Source organism: Gobio gobio (assembly GCF_949357685.1).
Source record: "Gobio gobio genome assembly, chromosome: 25".
Classification (NCBI taxonomy): Eukaryota; Metazoa; Chordata; class Actinopteri; order Cypriniformes; family Gobionidae; genus Gobio; species Gobio gobio.
Window position 1 is genome coordinate 10,708,109 of NC_137121.1, and position 20,005 is coordinate 10,728,113.

General features: G+C 37.6%; 1 protein-coding gene across 1 annotated transcript in view; it reads left to right on the forward strand.

Moving 5' to 3' along the window:
• Positions 1–20,005, forward strand: part of LOC307121760 (uncharacterized protein) — a gene marked incomplete at its 5' end in the record, with an annotated part of 65,650 nt that overhangs the window by 37,604 nt on the left and 8,041 nt on the right. The window contains 8 exons of the mRNA XM_079809521.1: positions 1,653–2,357; positions 4,312–5,016; positions 6,421–7,122; positions 9,070–9,774; positions 11,368–12,072; positions 13,666–14,370; positions 15,777–16,478; positions 18,426–19,130. Coding sequence (XP_079665647.1) covers positions 1,653–2,357; positions 4,312–5,016; positions 6,421–7,122; positions 9,070–9,774; positions 11,368–12,072; positions 13,666–14,370; positions 15,777–16,478; positions 18,426–19,130 — 5,634 coding nt within the window. The remainder of the gene's footprint in view (positions 1–1,652; positions 2,358–4,311; positions 5,017–6,420; positions 7,123–9,069; positions 9,775–11,367; positions 12,073–13,665; positions 14,371–15,776; positions 16,479–18,425; positions 19,131–20,005) is intronic.

Genomic DNA, 20,005 nt, shown 5'->3' on the forward strand with positions numbered 1-20,005 from the left:
AAACATTCAGACTCAGTGTCATGTTGGGGTCCTGGTCAGGATTATTGTGTGATAATGACTGTACATTATCCCTGGCTTATTGTATTGATATTTCAAAACAATCAGTCTTTAGTGTTTTATTTTACTTGGTTTAAGCACAGCTACAGTCTTTGTGTCGTTGCTCAACAAGTTTCAGTGATTTGGTTTTAGATAGGGGTGTAAATCGGACGGTTCATCACGATATCGATTCTCATAGCCAGCGATACGATATTTTCCAATACCTCTAAAAGTTCTGTGATATGATTACGATACGATTTGATTCAGGGGTAAATCAATCAATATTTCGATATTATGATATTATGTGCCTATTTTACACAACCAGTTAAATTTGTATTAACTCAAAACTGCAACCAGGCAAAATTATTTCAAAATGTCACATCCTGCACCCTGATCGGGACATCCAAAAATAAAACATTCACACAGTAATCTAATGACAGCTTATGACATCACAACAGTCAAGAAAGTGTTATAGGCTTCTGTGCTAAAATGTTTCATGTCAAAAACTGATAAACAAGGAGAAAAATATATAAATACTATAAAATTAAAAGACATTTCTTTTAAATGTATAGCACATATTTTTAAAGAAGCAACAACATATTATAGGTAGGAAAGAACAAGATATGCTATTAATATTCTTTCATTGTGCAAAAGTATTATAATATGAAAGGCTCCAATACAGAGCGGCACAAATCACTTTGTCAGGGTTGTTGTAGGGAAAGGAGCGAGGACTCAAGGATGCAGAGGATAATGGGCTTTTAATGATAATAACAAAAAAAACAAGACAAAACAAAAACTACCCCGAGGGGGAACAACTGACTTGACTTGACCAGGGAAACATGAGGTAAAGACGACGATTCCGCACTGGACTGCAAACACAAGGAGATTAAATAGGGAACAAACAAAAGAGGGTAACGAAGGAAGACAGGTGGGGCAAATTAACCAATAATCAGGAAACAAGGTGGGCGGGGTTAGACAATAGACACGAGCACATGGCACAAAGAAACACTTGACAAGACATGTGCTCACACCAAACATGACATGAACATGCAGCTAATGAGAACTCATCAGCTGCATGTTCACACAAAACATGACAACATGACGTAGCACGTAGCCAGTGAAAAACACCAACCACGTGCTACACAACATAAGACAAAACATAACATGAAAGCACACGGCCGATGTAAACATGAACCGTGTGCTACACAGACAGAAGAGCACACGCTCACGTGACAAGACAGAGTGACAAAACAAACACGCGGAGCATGAATGTCCGAATCCCAACACAAAACTGAAACCCAAACTAGACCGAAGTGACAGAACCCTGACACACTTATGCACATTTTTGTGTGCAGAATGATGTGCTTGATCAACACACTCATAGTCTACAGGAGTTTATTGAGGTTTTTTTTAACAGTTTTAAACTTAAGTGTAAAGAACGATTCACAGCGCTTCATTCTCCTTGTAATTTAGTTAACCATAGATGATTAACTTAATTCCATTCATGTGGCATTTGTATTATTATGAGTAGCATATTTTAGTTCAGCTTTCTTGTTAACTGTTCAGGAAAAACACACACAACAGGATAAGTGTGTTTTATTCTCTATTTGTTTCAGGTGACGCTCAACATCTCTCAGAGCTGAGGATTGTGTTGATGGGTTCTAGAGCTGCTGGTAAGAGTTCAACAGGAAACACCATCCTGGGCCGAGAGGAGTTTGACTTGAAGACATCTGCTCAGTGTGTGAGGAGACATGGAGAAGTAGCAGACAGACACATCACTGTCATTGAAGCTCCAGGATGGTGGAGGAATTACACTGTAGAGGAGAGTCCTGAGATACTGAAACAGGAGATTGTGCTCAGTGTGTCTCTGTGTCCTCCAGGACCACACGCTGTACTACTGATCATACCTGTGGACAGTAAATTTAAAGATTATGTGAGAAAAGCATTACATGAGCATCTGGATCTTCTCAGTGAGAGAGTCTGGAGTCACACTATAGTGCTGTTCACTTATGGAGACTCTCTGTTGGACACATCTATAGAGCAGCACATTGAGAGTGAAGGGCAGGATCTTCAGCGGCTGCTGGACAAATGTGGGAACAGGTATCATGTTCTCAACAATCACAACAGGAGTGACGACACTCAGATCAAGGAGCTGCTGGAGAAGATTGAGGAGACAGTGGCACAAAACAACGCCTGCCATTTTGAAATAGACAAAAAGATTTTACAGGAGATGAAAGAGAGAAGAAGAGCAGAGGAAGAGAGAGCAAAAAAACGAATGAAGAGGATGAAAAAACAAAGACACGACATCAGATCACAGATGAGTGAGTACACATGCTTTATAGAGCAGATACACACACTTAGTATATTAAGTAAATCGTAAAAATGTAACAGCAATAATAACAAGAAACTTGTTTTCATCTCTATTTGTCGAGGCATTCCCAATAGAGTTCAGAGCAGCTCACAGTGACGGCTCCTAAAGCTGTTACTGAAGGAAATAAGCGCTTTCATTTATTAAACAATCCAGTTCTCATGCATCGTGAATGCCTATACAGTATGGCATGATTATTGCCAAAACAATTATTAATTAATTAATTAATTAATTAATTCGATTTTTTATTATTATTTCTAACTTTTGATTTAGGTAGATTAGAAACTTTTTGGACTCCTTAACTATTAGTCAAATTTATCGACAGTGATGATTTATTGTAATTGTCACTATCCTTACATTTCGCCAGTGTTTTCATTGTAAAATTGCCTATGCGTAGTATGCGGTATCTTATTATTATTTACTTAATTATTTACATATTTTATATCTCATTTAGTCCATTTGTACAATCTCACCTTGTCCATAATGTCAGACTGGACTGAAATATGTCTGACCTCCCTTGCCTGTGCTTGTGTTGTGGTTAACTGCAAACCTCAATCTAACTGAAGGAGTTTTTCCCCTTTTGTGTGTTCAGTGTGTTCGGTCCTGTCCTGTGATTGTACTGTTTATTTGTCTGGAAACCTGAAAATACTACAATAAATATCATATTTAAAAAAAAAACAATAAAAAACCAATGCCATTCTTCATAGGGTGTGCTTTTGAAAGGTGAAATCACGTTATCCATAGAGAACAATACAAACAAACAACAACAATCAAGCAAACAAACACTACTGCAGAGAGCTTGTCTTGAATAAGCTTAAACATGAGCTTTACACCGATACACACGCCTCATGATTGTCTCTGTTCTGAAGCAGCAGGAAGTGAGTCCTGTCAAACACACTTTGAAAGTACATGACAAGTAAAAACTACTAGACTGCTGATGGAAAAATATTATTTGGAGCTCCAACTAAAGCAAAAATATGGCACGTAAAATGGACATCAGTAAAATTTGCAATTGTGATGGAAGCTGTTGTTATGAAAGAAAAAATGTCTACATCTTTACAGTTTTTGCGAAACACATTTTATTCTGCCAATACAGATCAGATTCTGGATCTGTTTATTCCACTTTAGGCTTAGTTTTTTTTCATAAAGCCAATTCACTTTTCAGTCACTGATCAGTCACTTTTTTGGCTTTCTTTCCATCTAAATGAATGTAGATTGTAATCAGTGTTGGGAGTAACGTGTTACTGTAATTCCACTACTTTTAGCAGTAACGCGCATGTAACTAAATATTTTATTTCATCAAGTAATGCAATTACAATTACTGAAATTTAAATGAGTTCATTACTCGCGTTACTCTCTTTTGTGAAAAATGAACGCTTGCAGACAAGAAGCTCAAATCTAGTCCCTAGCCCGGCCCGTGTTTTTTTATCCTCCCTATTAGACCTATACACATTGTTGTAGCCATTAAAATAGTTCAGGGTATTTATTACAATAAATAAGTCTAAAAATTATGTTTATTGTGTTTGACTATTTGGTACTGTTTATATTTACATTTAAAAAGCAGACATAAAAGTATCGTAAAAGTTACTTTCCCTAGTAACTAATTACTTTTGATATACAGTAATTGGTAAAATAATTAAATTACTTTTAAAAGAAGTAACTAGTAACTGTAACTGATTACTAATTTTCAGTAACTTGCCCAACACTGAATGTAATACAGTCGTGTATTTGCTGGTGTTAATAGCCACCAGTGCATTGATAACACTTTCCCAGGTGTGAACACACACAAGAGATTCATTTATTGGTTTAGAGGGCCAATTTAATCATTTTTTGAGAATGTACTTTCTGAAAACATTATTCTGAAGCTACCATCTTAAGAAGTGTGTTTTATTCTCTATTTGTTGTAGGTGATGCCCGTCATCTCTCAGAGCTGAGGATTGTGTTGATGGGTTATAGAGAAGCTGGTAAGAGTTCAACAGGAAACACCATCCTGGGCCGAGAGGAGTTTGACTTGAAGACATCTGCTCAGTGTGTGAGGAGACATGGAGAAGTAGCAGACAGACACATCACTGTCATTGAAGCTCCAGGATGGTGGAATGATTCCACTGTAGAGGCGAGTCCTGAGATACTGAAACAGGAGATTGTGCTCAGTGTGTCTCTGTGTCCTCCAGGACCACACGCTGTACTACTGATCATACCTGTGGACAGTAAATTTAAAGACTATGTGAGAAAAGCATTGCAGGAGCATCTGGATCTTCTCAGTGAGAGAGTCTGGAGTCACACTATAGTGCTGTTCACTTATGGAGACTCTCTGTTGGACACATCTATAGAGCAGCACATTGAGAGTGAAGGGCAGGATCTCCAGCGGCTGCTGGACAAATGTGGGAACAGGTATCATGTTCTCAACAATCACAACAGGAGTGACGACACTCAGATCAAGGAGCTGCTGGAGAAGATTGAGGAGACAGTGGCACAAAACAACGCCTGCCATTTTGAAATAGACAGAAAGATTTTACAGGAGGTGGAAGAGAGAAGAAGAGCAGAGGAAGAGAGAGCAAGAGAACGAATGAAGAGGATGAAAAAACAGAGAGAAAACATCAGATCACAGATGAGTGAGTACACATACTTCATAGTGCAAACGGCTGTGTTTTTCTATTCTGTTTCTCTCTGTTTTCATGTGAAGGATGGACATTATTAAGAGACTTAAAGAATCTTAAGATCTGACCCAACAAACATCAGCTTCCAGGGGCTCTTGGGTTTTGTTGGGTCAGTGTGACAATGACAGTCGTGTTTCCTGACATTATGAATCCAACAGCAAATGTTGCTGGTGTTTCTGGTGTTTGTTGGTCAAGAAAACTTTAAAAACCGCACTTATCATTTCATGAACATCATTTATTTTGCAAACATTCAGACTCAGTGTCATGCTGTGGTCCTGGTCAGGATTATTGTGTGATAATGACTGTACATTATCTCTGGCTTATTGTAGTATGTAGAGATTTTAGAGTCAATCCATCTCAAGTGGTCTAATGGCGGTCGTTTGACATTTTTAATTTTCCTGTTTTTTAATGAGTGCTTCGCTCTATGTATTGATATTAACAAACAATCAGTCTTTAGTGTTTTATTTTACTTGGTTTAAGCACAGCTACAGTCTTTGTGTCGTGGCTCAACAAGTTTCAGTGATTTGGTTTTAGATAGGGGTGTAAATCGGACGGTTCATCGCGATATCGATTCTCATAGCCAGCGATACGATATTTTCCAATACCTCAAAAAGTTCTGTGATATGATTACGATACGATTCAGGGGTAAATCAATCAATATTTCAATATTATGATATTAGGTGCCTATTTTACACAACCAGTTACATTTGTATTAACTCAAAACTGCAACCAAGCAAAATTATTTCAAAATGTCACACCCTGCACCCTGATCGGGACATCCACAAATAAAACATTCACACAGTAATCTAATGACAGCTTATGACATCACAACAGTCAAGAAAGTGTTATAGGCTTCTGTGCTAAAATGTGTCATGTCAAAAAACTGATAAACAAGGAGAAAAATATACAAATACTATAAAATTAAAAGACATTTCTTTTAAATGTATAGCACATATTTTTAAAGAAGCAACAACATATTATAGGTAGGACAGAACAAGATATGCTATTAATATTCTTTCATTGTGCAGAAGTATTATAATATGAAAGGCTCCAATACAGAGCGGCACAAAGCACTTATGCACATTTTTGTGTGCAGAATGATGCGCTTGAAGCAACACACTCATAGTCTACAGGAGTTTATTGAGCTTTTTTTTTTTACAGTTTTAAACTTAAGTGTAAAGAACGATTCATAGCGCTTCATTCTCCTTTTAATTTAGTTAACCATAGATGATTAACTTAATTCCTTTCATGTGGGATTTGTATTATTATGAGTAGCATATTTTAGTTCAGCTTTCTTGTTAAATGTTCAGAAAACACACACAACAGGATAAGTGTGTTTTTATTCTCTATTTGTTTCAGGTGACGCTCAACATCTCTCAGAGCTGAGGATTGTGTTGATGGGTTCTAGAGAAGCTGGTAAGAGTTCAACAGGAAACACCATCCTGGGCCGAGAGGAGTTTGACTTGAAGAGATCTGCTCAGTGTGTGAGGAGACATGGAGAAGTAGCAGACAGACACATCACTGTCATTGAAGCTCCAGGATGGTGGAGGAATTACACTGTAGAGGCGAGTCCTGAGATACTGAAACAGGAGATTGTGCTCAGTGTGTCTCTGTGTCCTCCAGGACCACACGCTGTACTACTGATCATACCTGTGGACAGTAAATTTAAAGATTATGTGAGAAAAGCATTACATGAGCATCTGGATCTTCTCAGTGAGAGAGTCTGGAGTCACACTATAGTGCTGTTCACTTATGGAGACTCTCTGTTGGACACATCTATAGAGCAGCACATTGAGAGTGAAGGGCAGGATCTCCAGCGGCTGCTGGACAAATGTGGGAACAGGTATCATGTTCTCAACAATCACAACAGGAGTGACGACACTCAGATCAAGGAGCTGCTGGAGAAGATTGAGGAGACAGTGGCACAAAACAACGCCTGCCATTTTGAAATAGACAGAAAGATTTTACAGGAGATGAAAGAGAGAAGAAGAGCAGACGAAGAGAGAGCAAAAAAACGAATAAAGAGGATGAAAAAACAGAGAGACATCAGATCACAGATGAGTGAGTACACATGCTTTATAGTGCAGATACACACACTGAGTATATTAAGTAAATCGTAAAAATGTCACAGCAATAATAACAAGAAACTTGTTTTCATCTCTATTTGTCGAGGCATTCCCAATAGAGTTCAGAGCAGCTCACAGTGACGGCTCCTAAAGCTGTTACTGAAGGAAATAAGCGCTTTCATTTATTAAACAATCCAGTTCTCATGCATCGTGATTGCCTATACAGTATGGCATGATTATTGCCAAAAAAAATATTAATTAATTAATTAATTAATTAGATTTTTTATTATTATTTCTAGCTTTTGATTTAGGTAGATTAGAAACTTTTTGGACTCCTTAACTATTAGTCAAATTCATCGACAGTGATGATTTATTATTGTAATTGTCACTATCCTTACATTTCGCCAGTGTTTTCATTGTAAAATTGCCTATGCGTAGTATGCAGTATCTTATTATTATTTACTTAGTTGTTTACATATTTTATATCTCATTTAATCCATTTGTACAATCTCACCTTGTCCATAATGTCAGACTGGACTGAAATATGTCTGACCTCCCTTGCCTGTGCTTGTGTTGTGGTTAACTGCAAACCTCAATCTAACTGAAGGAGTTTTTCCCCTTTTGTGTGTTCAGTGTGTTCGGTCCTGTCCTGTGATTGTACTGTTTATTTGTCTGGAAACCTGAAAATACTACAATAAATATCATATTTTAAAAAAAAACAATAAAAAAACAATGCCATTCTTCATAGGGTGTGCTTTTGAAAGGTGAAATCACGTTATCCATAGAGAACAATACAAACAAACAACAACAATCAAACAAACAAACACTACTGCAGAGAGCTTGTCTTGAATAACCTTAAACATGAGCTTTACACCGATACACACGCCTCATGATTGTCTCTGTTCTGAAGCAGCAGGAAGTGAGTCCCGTCAAACACACTTTGAAAGTACATGACAAGTAAAAACTACTAGACTGCTGATGGAAAAATATTATTTGGAGCTCCAACTAAAGCAAAAATATGGCACGTAAAATGGACATCAGTAAAATTTGCAATTGTGATGGAAGCTGTTGTTATGAAAGAAAAAATGTCTACATCTTTACAGTTTTTGTGAAACACATTTTATTCTGCCAATACAGATCAGATTCTGGATCTGTTTATGCCACTTTAGGCTTAGTTTTTTTTCATAAAGCCAATTAAAAAAATGATAAGTCACTTTTTTGGCTTTCTTTCCATCTAAATGAATGTAAATTGTAATCAGTGTTGGGAGTAACGTGTTACTGTAATTCCACTACTTTTAGCAGTAACGCGCATGTAACTAAATATTTTATTTCATCAAGTAATGCAATTACAATTACTGAAATTTAAATGAGTTCATTACTCGCGTTACTCTCTTTTGTGAAAAATGAACGCTTGCAGACAAGAAGCTCAAATCTAGTCCCTAGCCCGGCCCGTGTTTTTTTTATCCTCCCTATTAGACCTATACACATTGTTGTAGCCATTAAAATAGTTCAGGGTGTTTATTACAATAAATAAGTCTAAAAATTATGTTTATTGTGTTTGACTATTTGGTACTGTTTATATTTACATTTAAAAAGCAGACATACAAGTAACGTAAAAGTTACTTTCCCTAGTAACTAATTACTTTTGATATACAGTAATTGGTAAAATAATTCAATTACTTTTAAAAGAAGTAACTAGTAACTGTAACTAATTACTAATTTTCAGTAACTTGCCCAACACTGAATGTAATACAGTCGTGTATTTGCTGGTGTTAATAGCCACCAGTGCATTGATAACACTTTCCCAGGTGTGAACACACACAAGAGATTCATTTATTGGTTTAGAGGGCCAATTTAATCATTTTTTGAGAATGTACTTTCTGAAAACATTATTCTGAAGCTACCATCTTAAGAAGTGTGTTTTATTCTCTATTTGTTGTAGGTGATGCCCGTCATCTCTCAGAGCTGAGGATTGTGTTGATGGGTTATAGAAATACTGGTAAGAGTTCAACAGGAAACACCATCCTGGGCCGAGAGGAGTTTGACTTGAAGACATCTGCTCAGTGTGTGAGGAGACATGGAGAAGTAGCAGACAGACACATCACTGTCATTGAAGCTCCAGGATGGTGGAGTAGTTACACTGTAGAGGAGAGTCCTGAGATACTGAAACAGGAGATTGTGCTCAGTGTGTCTCTGTGTCCTCCAGGACCACACGCTGTACTACTGATCATACCTGTGGACAGTAAATTTAAAGACTTTGTGAGAAAAGCATTACATGAGCATCTGGATCTTCTCAGTGAGAGAGTCTGGAGTCACACTATAGTGCTGTTCACTTATGGAGACTCTCTGTCAGACACATCTATAGAGCAGCACATTGAGAGTGAAGGGCAGGATCTCCAGCGGCTGCTGGACAAATGTGGGAACAGGTATCATGTTCTCAACAATCACAACAGGAGTGACGACACTCAGATCAAGGAGCTGCTGGAGAAGATTGAGGAGACAGTGGCACAAAACAACGCCTGCCATTTTGAAATAGACAGAAAGATTTTACAGGAGGTGGAAGAGAGAAGAAGAGCAGAGGAAGAGAGAGCAAGAGAACGAATGAAGAGGATGAAAAAACAGAGAGAAAACATCAGATCACAGATGAGTGAGTACACATACTTCATAGTGCAAACGGCTGTGTTTTTCTATTCTGTGTTTCTCTCTGTTTTCATGTGAAGGATGGACATTATTAAGAGACTTAAAGAATCTTAAGATCTGACCCAACAAACATCAGCTTCCAGGGGCTCTTGGGTTTTGTTGGGTCAGTGTGACAATGACAGTCATGTTTCCTGACATTATGAATCCAACAGCAAATGTTGCTGGTGTTTCTGGTGTTTGTTGGTCAAGAAAACTTTAAAAACCGCACTTATCATTTCATGAACATCATTTATTTTGCAAACATTCAGACTCAGTGTCATGTTGGGGTCCTGGTCAGGATTATTGTGTGATAATGACTGTACATTATCTCTGGCTTATTGTAGTATGTAGAGATTTTAGGGTCAATCCATCTCAAGTGGTCTAATGGCGGTCGTTTGACATTTTTAATTTTCCTGTTTTTTAATGAGTGCTTCGCTCTATGTATTGATATTTACAAACAATCAGTCTTTAGTGTTTTATTTTACTTGGTTTAAGCACAGCTACAGTCTTTGTGTCGTGGCTCAACAAGTTTCAGTGATTTGGTTTTAGATAGGGGTGTAAATCGGACGGTTCATCACGATATCGATTCTCATAGCCAGCGATACGATATTTTCCAATACCTCAAAAAGTTCTGTGATATGATTACGATACGATTCAGGGGTAAATCAATCAATATTTCAATATTATGATATTATGTGCCTATTTTACACAACCAGTTACATTTGTATTAACTCACAACTGCAACCAAGCAAAATTATTTCAAAATGTCACACCCTGCACCCTGATCGGGACATCCACAAATAAAACATTCACACAGTAATCTAATGACAGCTTATGACATCACAACAGTCAAGAAAGTGTTATAGGCTTCTGTGCTAAAATGTGTCATGTCAAAAAACTGATAAACAAGGAGAAAAATATATAAATACTATAAAATTAAAAGACATTTCTTTTAAATGTATAGCACATATTTTTAAAGAAGCAACAACATATTATAGGTAGGACAGAACAAGATATGCTATTAATATTCTTTCATTGTGCAAAAGTATTATAATATGAAAGGCTCCAATACAGAGCAGCACAAAGCACTTATGCACATTTTTGTGTGCAGAATGATGTGCTTGAAGCAACACACTCATAGTCTACAGGAGTTTATTGAGTTTTTTTTTAACAGTTTTAAACTTAAGTGTAAAGAACGATTCACAGCGCTTCATTCTCCTTGTAATTTAGTTAACCATAGATGATTAACTTAATTCCATTCATGTGGCATTTTTATTATGTGGTGAGATGGTGGTCCAGTGGGTTAAACCATGGAACTGACACACAGAAGGTTGCTGGTTCGACCCCAGTGATCACCACCAGTGTGTCCTTGAGCAAGGCACTTTACTCCACGTTGCTCCAGGGGGATTGTCCCTGTAATAAGTGCACTGTAAGTCGCTTTGGATAAAAGCGTCTGATAAATGTATTATTATGAGTAGCATATTTTAGTTCAGCTTTCTTGTTAACTGTTCAGAAAACACACACAACAGGATAAGTGTGTTTTATTCTCTATTTGTTTCAGGTGATGCCCGTCATCTCTCAGAGCTGAGGATTGTGTTGATGGGTCATAGAAATACTGGTAAGAGTTCAACAGGAAACACCATCCTGGGCCGAGAGGAGTTTGGCTTGAAGACATCTGCTCAGTGTGTGAGGAGACATGGAGAAGTAGCAGACAGACACATCACTGTCATTGAAGCTCCAGGATGGTGGAATAATTACACTGTAGAGGCGAGTCCTGAGATACTGAAACAGGAGATTGTGCTCAGTGTGTCTCTGTGTCCTCCAGGACCACACGCTGTACTACTGATCATACCTGTGGACAGTAAATTTAAAGACTTTGTGAGAAAAGCATTACATGAGCATCTGGACCTTCTCAGTGAGAGAGTCTGGAGTCACACTATAGTGCTGTTCACTTATGGAGACTCTCTGTCAGACACATCTATAGAGCAGCACATTGAGAGTGAAGGGCAGGATCTTCAGCGGCTGCTGGACAAATGTGGGAACAGGTATCATGTTCTCAACAATCACAACAGGAGTGACGACACTCAGATCAAGGAGCTGCTGGAGAAGATTGAGGAGACAGTGGCACAAAACAACGCCTGCCATTTTGAAATAGACAGAAAGATTTTACAGGAGGTGGAAGAGAGAAGAAGAGCAGAGGAAGAGAGAGCAAAAAAACGAATGAAGAGGATGAAAAAACAGAGAGAAAACATCAGATCACAGATGAGTGAGTACACATACTTCATAGTACAAACGGCTGTGTTTTTCTATTCTGTGTTTCTCTCTGTTTTCATGTGAAGGATGGACATTATTAAGAGACTTAAAGAATCTTAAGATCTGACCCAACAAACATCAGCTTCCAGGGGCTCTTGGGTTTTGTTGGGTCAGTGTGACAATGACAGTCATGTTTCCTGACATTATGAATCCAACAGCAAATGTTGCTGGTGTTTCTGGTGTTTATTGGTTAAGAATACTTTAAAAACCGCACTTATCATTTCATGAACATCATTTATTTTGCAAACATTCAGACTCAGTGTCATGTTGGGGTCCTGGTCAGGATTATTGTGTGATAATGACTGTACATTATCTCTGGCTTATTGTAGTATGTAGAGATTTTAGGGTCAATCCATCTCAAGTGGTCTAATGGCGGTCGTTTGACATTTTTAATTTTCCTGTTTTTTAATGAGTGCTTCGCTCTATGTATTGATATTTACAAACAATCAGTCTTTAGTGTTTTATTTTACTTGGTTTAAGCACAGCTACAGTCTTTGTGTCGTGTCTCAACAAGTTTCAGTGATTTGGTTTTAGATAGGGGTGTAAATCGGACGGTTCATCACGATATCGATTCTCATAGCCAGCGATACGATATTTTCCAATACCTCAAAAAGTTCTGTGATATGATTACGATACGATTCAGGGGTAAATCAATCAATATTTCAATATTATGATATTATGTGCCTATTTTACACAACCAGTTAAATTTGTATTAACTCACAACTGCAACCAAGCAAAATTATTTCAAAATGTCACACCCTGCACCCTGATCGGGACATCCACAAATAAAACATTCACACAGTAATCTAATGACAGCTTATGACATCACAACAGTCAAGAAAGTGTTATAGGCTTCTGTGCTAAAATGTGTCATGTCAAAAAACTGATAAACAAGGAGAAAAATATATAAATACTATAAAATTAAAAGACATTTCTTTTAAATGTATAGCACATATTTTTAAAGAAGCAACAACATATTATAGGTAGGACAGAACAAGATATGCTATTAATATTCTTTCATTGTGCAAAAGTATTATAATATGAAAGGCTCCAATACAGAGCAGCACAAAGCACTTATGCACATTTTTGTGTGCAGAATGATGTGCTTGAAGCAACACACTCATAGTCTACAGGAGTTTATTGAGTTTTTTTTTAACAGTTTTAAACTTAAGTGTAAAGAACGATTCACAGCGCTTCATTCTCCTTGTAATTTAGTTAACCATAGATGATTAACTTAATTCCATTCATGTGGCATTTTTATTATGTGGTGAGATGGTGGTCCAGTGGGTTAAACCATGGAACTGACACACAGAAGGTTGCTGGTTCGACCCCAGTGATCACCACCAGTGTGTCCTTGAGCAAGGCACTTTACTCCACGTTGCTCCAGGGGGATTGTCCCTGTAATAAGTGCACTGTAAGTCGCTTTGGATAAAAGCGTCTGATAAATGTATTATTATGAGTAGCATATTTTAGTTCAGCTTTCTTGTTAACTGTTCAGAAAACACACACAACAGGATAAGTGTGTTTTATTCTCTATTTGTTTCAGGTGATGCCCGTCATCTCTCAGAGCTGAGGATTGTGTTGATGGGTCATAGAAATACTGGTAAGAGTTCAACAGGAAACACCATCCTGGGCCGAGAGGAGTTTGGCTTGAAGACATCTGCTCAGTGTGTGAGGAGACATGGAGAAGTAGCAGACAGACACATCACTGTCATTGAAGCTCCAGGATGGTGGAATAATTACACTGTAGAGGAGAGTCCTGAGATACTGAAACAGGAGATTGTGCTCAGTGTGTCTCTGTGTCCTCCAGGACCACACGCTGTACTACTGATCATACCTGTGGACAGTAAATTTAAAGACGTTGTGAGAAAAGCATTACATGAGCATCTGGACCTTCTCAGTGAGAGAGTCTGGAGTCACACTATAGTGCTGTTCACTCGTGGAGACTCTCTGTCAGACACATCTATAGAGCAGCACATTGAGAGTGAAGGGCAGGATCTTCAGCGGCTGCTGGACAAATGTGGGAACAGGTATCATGTTCTCAACAATCACAACAGGAGTGACGACACTCAGATCAAGGAGCTGCTGGAGAAGATTGAGGAGACAGTGGCACAAAACAATGCCTGCCATTTTGAAATAGACAGAAAGATTTTACAGGAGGTGGAAGAGAGAAGAAGAGCAGAGGAAGAGAGAGCAAGAGAACGAATGAAGAGGATGAAAAAACAGAGAGAAAACATCAGATCACAGATGAGTGAGTACACATACTTCATAGTGCAAACGGCTGTGTTTTTCTATTCTGTGTTTCTCTCTGTTTTCATGTGAAGGATGGACATTATTAAGAGACTTAAAGAATCTTAAGATCTCACCCAACAAACATCAGCTTCCAGGGGCTCTTGGGTTTTGTTGGGTCAGTGTGACAATGACAGTCATGTTTCCTGACATTATGAATCCAACAGCAAATGTTGCTGGTGTTTCTGGTGTTTATTGGTTAAGAATACTTTAAAAACTGCACTTATCATTTCATGAACATCATTTATTTTGCAAACATTCAGACTCAGTGTCATGCTGTGGTCCTGGTCAGGATTATTGTGTGATAATGACTGTACATTATCTCTGGCTTATTGTAGTATGTAGAGATTTTAGAGTCAATCCATCTCAAGTGGTCTAATGGCGGTCGTTTGACATTTTTAATTTTCCTGTTTTTTAATGAGTGCTTCGCTCTATGTATTGATATTAACAAACAATCAGTCTTTAGTGTTTTATTTTACTTGGTTTAAGCACAGCTACAGTCTTTGTGTTGTGGCTCAACAAGTTTCAGTGATTTGGTTTTAGATAGGGCTGTAAATCGGACGGTTCATCGCGATATCGATTCTCATAGCCAGCGATACGATATTTTCCAATACCTCAAAAAGTTCTGTGATATGATTACGATACGATTCAGGGGTAAATCAATCAATATTTCAATATTATGATATTAGGTGCCTATTTTACACAACCAGTTACATTTGTATTAACTCAAAACTGCAACCAAGCAAAATTATTTCAAAATGTCACACCCTGCACCCTGATCGGGACATCCACAAATAAAACATTCACACAGTAATCTAATGACAGCTTATGACATCACAACAGTCAAGAAAGTGTTATAGGCTTCTGTGCTAAAATGTGTCATGTCAAAAAACTGATAAACAAGGAGAAAAATATACAAATACTATAAAATTAAAAGACATTTCTTTTAAATGTATAGCACATATTTTTAAAGAAGCAACAACATATTATAGGTAGGACAGAACAAGATATGCTATTAATATTCTTTCATTGTGCAGAAGTATTATAATATGAAAGGCTCCAATACAGAGCGGCACAAAGCACTTATGCACATTTTTGTGTGCAGAATGATGCGCTTGAAGCAACACACTCATAGTCTACAGGAGTTTATTGAGCTTTTTTTTTTTACAGTTTTAAACTTAAGTGTAAAGAACGATTCATAGCGCTTCATTCTCCTTTTAATTTAGTTAACCATAGATGATTAACTTAATTCCTTTCATGTGGGATTTGTATTATTATGAGTAGCATATTTTAGTTCAGCTTTCTTGTTAAATGTTCAGAAAACACACACAACAGGATAAGTGTGTTTTTATTCTCTATTTGTTTCAGGTGACGCTCAACATCTCTCAGAGCTGAGGATTGTGTTGATGGGTTCTAGAGAAGCTGGTAAGAGTTCAACAGGAAACACCATCCTGGGCCGAGAGGAGTTTGACTTGAAGAGATCTGCTCAGTGTGTGAGGAGACATGGAGAAGTAGCAGACAGACACATCACTGTCATTGAAGCTCCAGGATGGTGGAGGAATTACACTGTAGAGGCGAGTCCTGAGATACTGAAACAGGAGATTGTGCTCAGTGTGTCTCTGTGTCCTCCAGGACCACACGCTGTACTACTGATCATACCTGTGGACAGTAAATTTAAAGATTATGTGAGAAAAGCATTACATGAGCATCTGGATCTTCTCAGTGAGAGAGTCTGGAGTCACACTATAGTGCTGTTCACTTATGGAGACTCTCTGTTGGACACATCTATAGAGCAGCACATTGAGAGTGAAGGGCAGGATCTCCAGCGGCTGCTGGACAAATGTGGGAACAGGTATCATGTTCTCAACAATCACAACAGGAGTGACGACACTCAGATCAAGGAGCTGCTGGAGAAGATTGAGGAGACAGTGGCACAAAACAACGCCTGCCATTTTGAAATAGACAGAAAGATTTTACAGGAGATGAAAGAGAGAAGAAGAGCAGACGAAGAGAGAGCAAAAAAACGAATAAAGAGGATGAAAAAACAGAGAGACATCAGATCACAGATGAGTGAGTACACATGCTTTATAGTGCAGATACACACACTGAGTATATTAAGTAAATCGTAAAAATGTCACAGCAATAATAACAAGAAACTTGTTTTCATCTCTATTTGTCGAGGCATTCCCAATAGAGTTCAGAGCAGCTCACAGTGACGGCTCCTAAAGCTGTTACTGAAGGAAATAAGCGCTTTCATTTATTAAACAATCCAGTTCTCATGCATCGTGATTGCCTATACAGTATGGCATGATTATTGCCAAAAAAAATATTAATTAATTAATTAATTAATTAGATTTTTTATTATTATTTCTAGCTTTTGATTTAGGTAGATTAGAAACTTTTTGGACTCCTTAACTATTAGTCAAATTCATCGACAGTGATGATTTATTATTGTAATTGTCACTATCCTTACATTTCGCCAGTGTTTTCATTGTAAAATTGCCTATGCGTAGTATGCAGTATCTTATTATTATTTACTTAGTTGTTTACATATTTTATATCTCATTTAATCCATTTGTACAATCTCACCTTGTCCATAATGTCAGACTGGACTGAAATATGTCTGACCTCCCTTGCCTGTGCTTGTGTTGTGGTTAACTGCAAACCTCAATCTAACTGAAGGAGTTTTTCCCCTTTTGTGTGTTCAGTGTGTTCGGTCCTGTCCTGTGATTGTACTGTTTATTTGTCTGGAAACCTGAAAATACTACAATAAATATCATATTTAAAAAAAAAACAATAAAAAAACAATGCCATTCTTCATAGGGTGTGCTTTTGAAAGGTGAAATCACGTTATCCATAGAGAACAATACAAACAAACAACAACAATCAAACAAACAAACACTACTGCAGAGAGCTTGTCTTGAATAACCTTAAACATGAGCTTTACACCGATACACACGCCTCATGATTGTCTCTGTTCTGAAGCAGCAGGAAGTGAGTCCCGTCAAACACACTTTGAAAGTACATGACAAGTAAAAACTACTAGACTGCTGATGGAAAAATATTATTTGGAGCTCCAACTAAAGCAAAAATATGGCACGTAAAATGGACATCAGTAAAATTTGCAATTGTGATGGAAGCTGTTGTTATGAAAGAAAAAATGTCTACATCTTTACAGTTTTTGTGAAACACATTTTATTCTGCCAATACAGATCAGATTCTGGATCTGTTTATGCCACTTTAGGCTTAGTTTTTTTTCATAAAGCCAATTAAAAAAATGATAAGTCACTTTTTTGGCTTTCTTTCCATCTAAATGAATGTAAATTGTAATCAGTGTTGGGAGTAACGTGTTACTGTAATTCCACTACTTTTAGCAGTAACGCGCATGTAACTAAATATTTTATTTCATCAAGTAATGCAATTACAATTACTGAAATTTAAATGAGTTCATTACTCGCGTTACTCTCTTTTGTGAAAAATGAACGCTTGCAGACAAGAAGCTCAAATCTAGTCCCTAGCCCGGCCCGTGTTTTTTTTATCCTCCCTATTAGACCTATACACATTGTTGTAGCCATTAAAATAGTTCAGGGTGTTTATTACAATAAATAAGTCTAAAAATTATGTTTATTGTGTTTGACTATTTGGTACTGTTTATATTTACATTTAAAAAGCAGACATACAAGTAACGTAAAAGTTACTTTCCCTAGTAACTAATTACTTTTGATATACAGTAATTGGTAAAATAATTCAATTACTTTTAAAAGAAGTAACTAGTAACTGTAACTGATTACTAATTTTCAGTAACTTGCCCAACACTGAATGTAATACAGTCGTGTATTTGCTGGTGTTAATAGCCACCAGTGCATTGATAACACTTTCCCAGGTGTGAACACACACAAGAGATTCATTTATTGGTTTAGAGGGCCAATTTAATCATTTTTTGAGAATGTACTTTCTGAAAACATTATTCTGAAGCTACCATCTTAAGAAGTGTGTTTTATTCTCTATTTGTTGTAGGTGATGCCCGTCATCTCTCAGAGCTGAGGATTGTGTTGATGGGTTATAGAAATACTGGTAAGAGTTCAACAGGAAACACCATCCTGGGCCGAGAGGAGTTTGACTTGAAGACATCTGCTCAGTGTGTGAGGAGACATGGAGAAGTAGCAGACAGACACATCACTGTCATTGAAGCTCCAGGATGGTGGAGTAGTTACACTGTAGAGGAGAGTCCTGAGATACTGAAACAGGAGATTGTGCTCAGTGTGTCTCTGTGTCCTCCAGGACCACACGCTGTACTACTGATCATACCTGTGGACAGTAAATTTAAAGACTTTGTGAGAAAAGCATTACATGAGCATCTGGATCTTCTCAGTGAGAGAGTCTGGAGTCACACTATAGTGCTGTTCACTTATGGAGACTCTCTGTCAGACACATCTATAGAGCAGCACATTGAGAGTGAAGGGCAGGATCTCCAGCGGCTGCTGGACAAATGTGGGAACAGGTATCATGTTCTCAACAATCACAACAGGAGTGACGACACTCAGATCAAGGAGCTGCTGGAGAAGATTGAGGAGACAGTGGCACAAAACAACGCCTGCCATTTTGAAATAGACAGAAAGATTTTACAGGAGGTGGAAGAGAGAAGAAGAGCAGAGGAAGAGAGAGCAAGAGAACGAATGAAGAGGATGAAAAAACAGAGAGAAAACATCAGATCACAGATGAGTGAGTACACATACTTCATAGTGCAAACGGCTGTGTTTTTCTATTCTGTGTTTCTCTCTGTTTTCATGTGAAGGATGGACATTATTAAGAGACTTAAAGAATCTTAAGATCTGACCCAACAAACATCAGCTTCCAGGGGCTCTTGGGTTTTGTTGGGTCAGTGTGACAATGACAGTCATGTTTCCTGACATTATGAATCCAACAGCAAATGTTGCTGGTGTTTCTGGTGTTTGTTGGTCAAGAAAACTTTAAAAACCGCACTTATCATTTCATGAACATCATTTATTTTGCAAACATTCAGACTCAGTGTCATGTTGGGGTCCTGGTCAGGATTATTGTGTGATAATGACTGTACATTATCTCTGGCTTATTGTAGTATGTAGAGATTTTAGGGTCAATCCATCTCAAGTGGTCTAATGGCGGTCGTTTGACATTTTTAATTTTCCTGTTTTTTAATGAGTGCTTCGCTCTATGTATTGATATTTACAAACAATCAGTCTTTAGTGTTTTATTTTACTTGGTTTAAGCACAGCTACAGTCTTTGTGTCGTGGCTCAACAAGTTTCAGTGATTTGGTTTTAGATAGGGGTGTAAATCGGACGGTTCATCACGATATCGATTCTCATAGCCAGCGATACGATATTTTCCAATACCTCAAAAAGTTCTGTGATATGATTACGATACGATTCAGGGGTAAATCAATCAATATTTCAATATTATGATATTATGTGCCTATTTTACACAACCAGTTACATTTGTATTAACTCACAACTGCAACCAAGCAAAATTATTTCAAAATGTCACACCCTGCACCCTGATCGGGACATCCACAAATAAAACATTCACACAGTAATCTAATGACAGCTTATGACATCA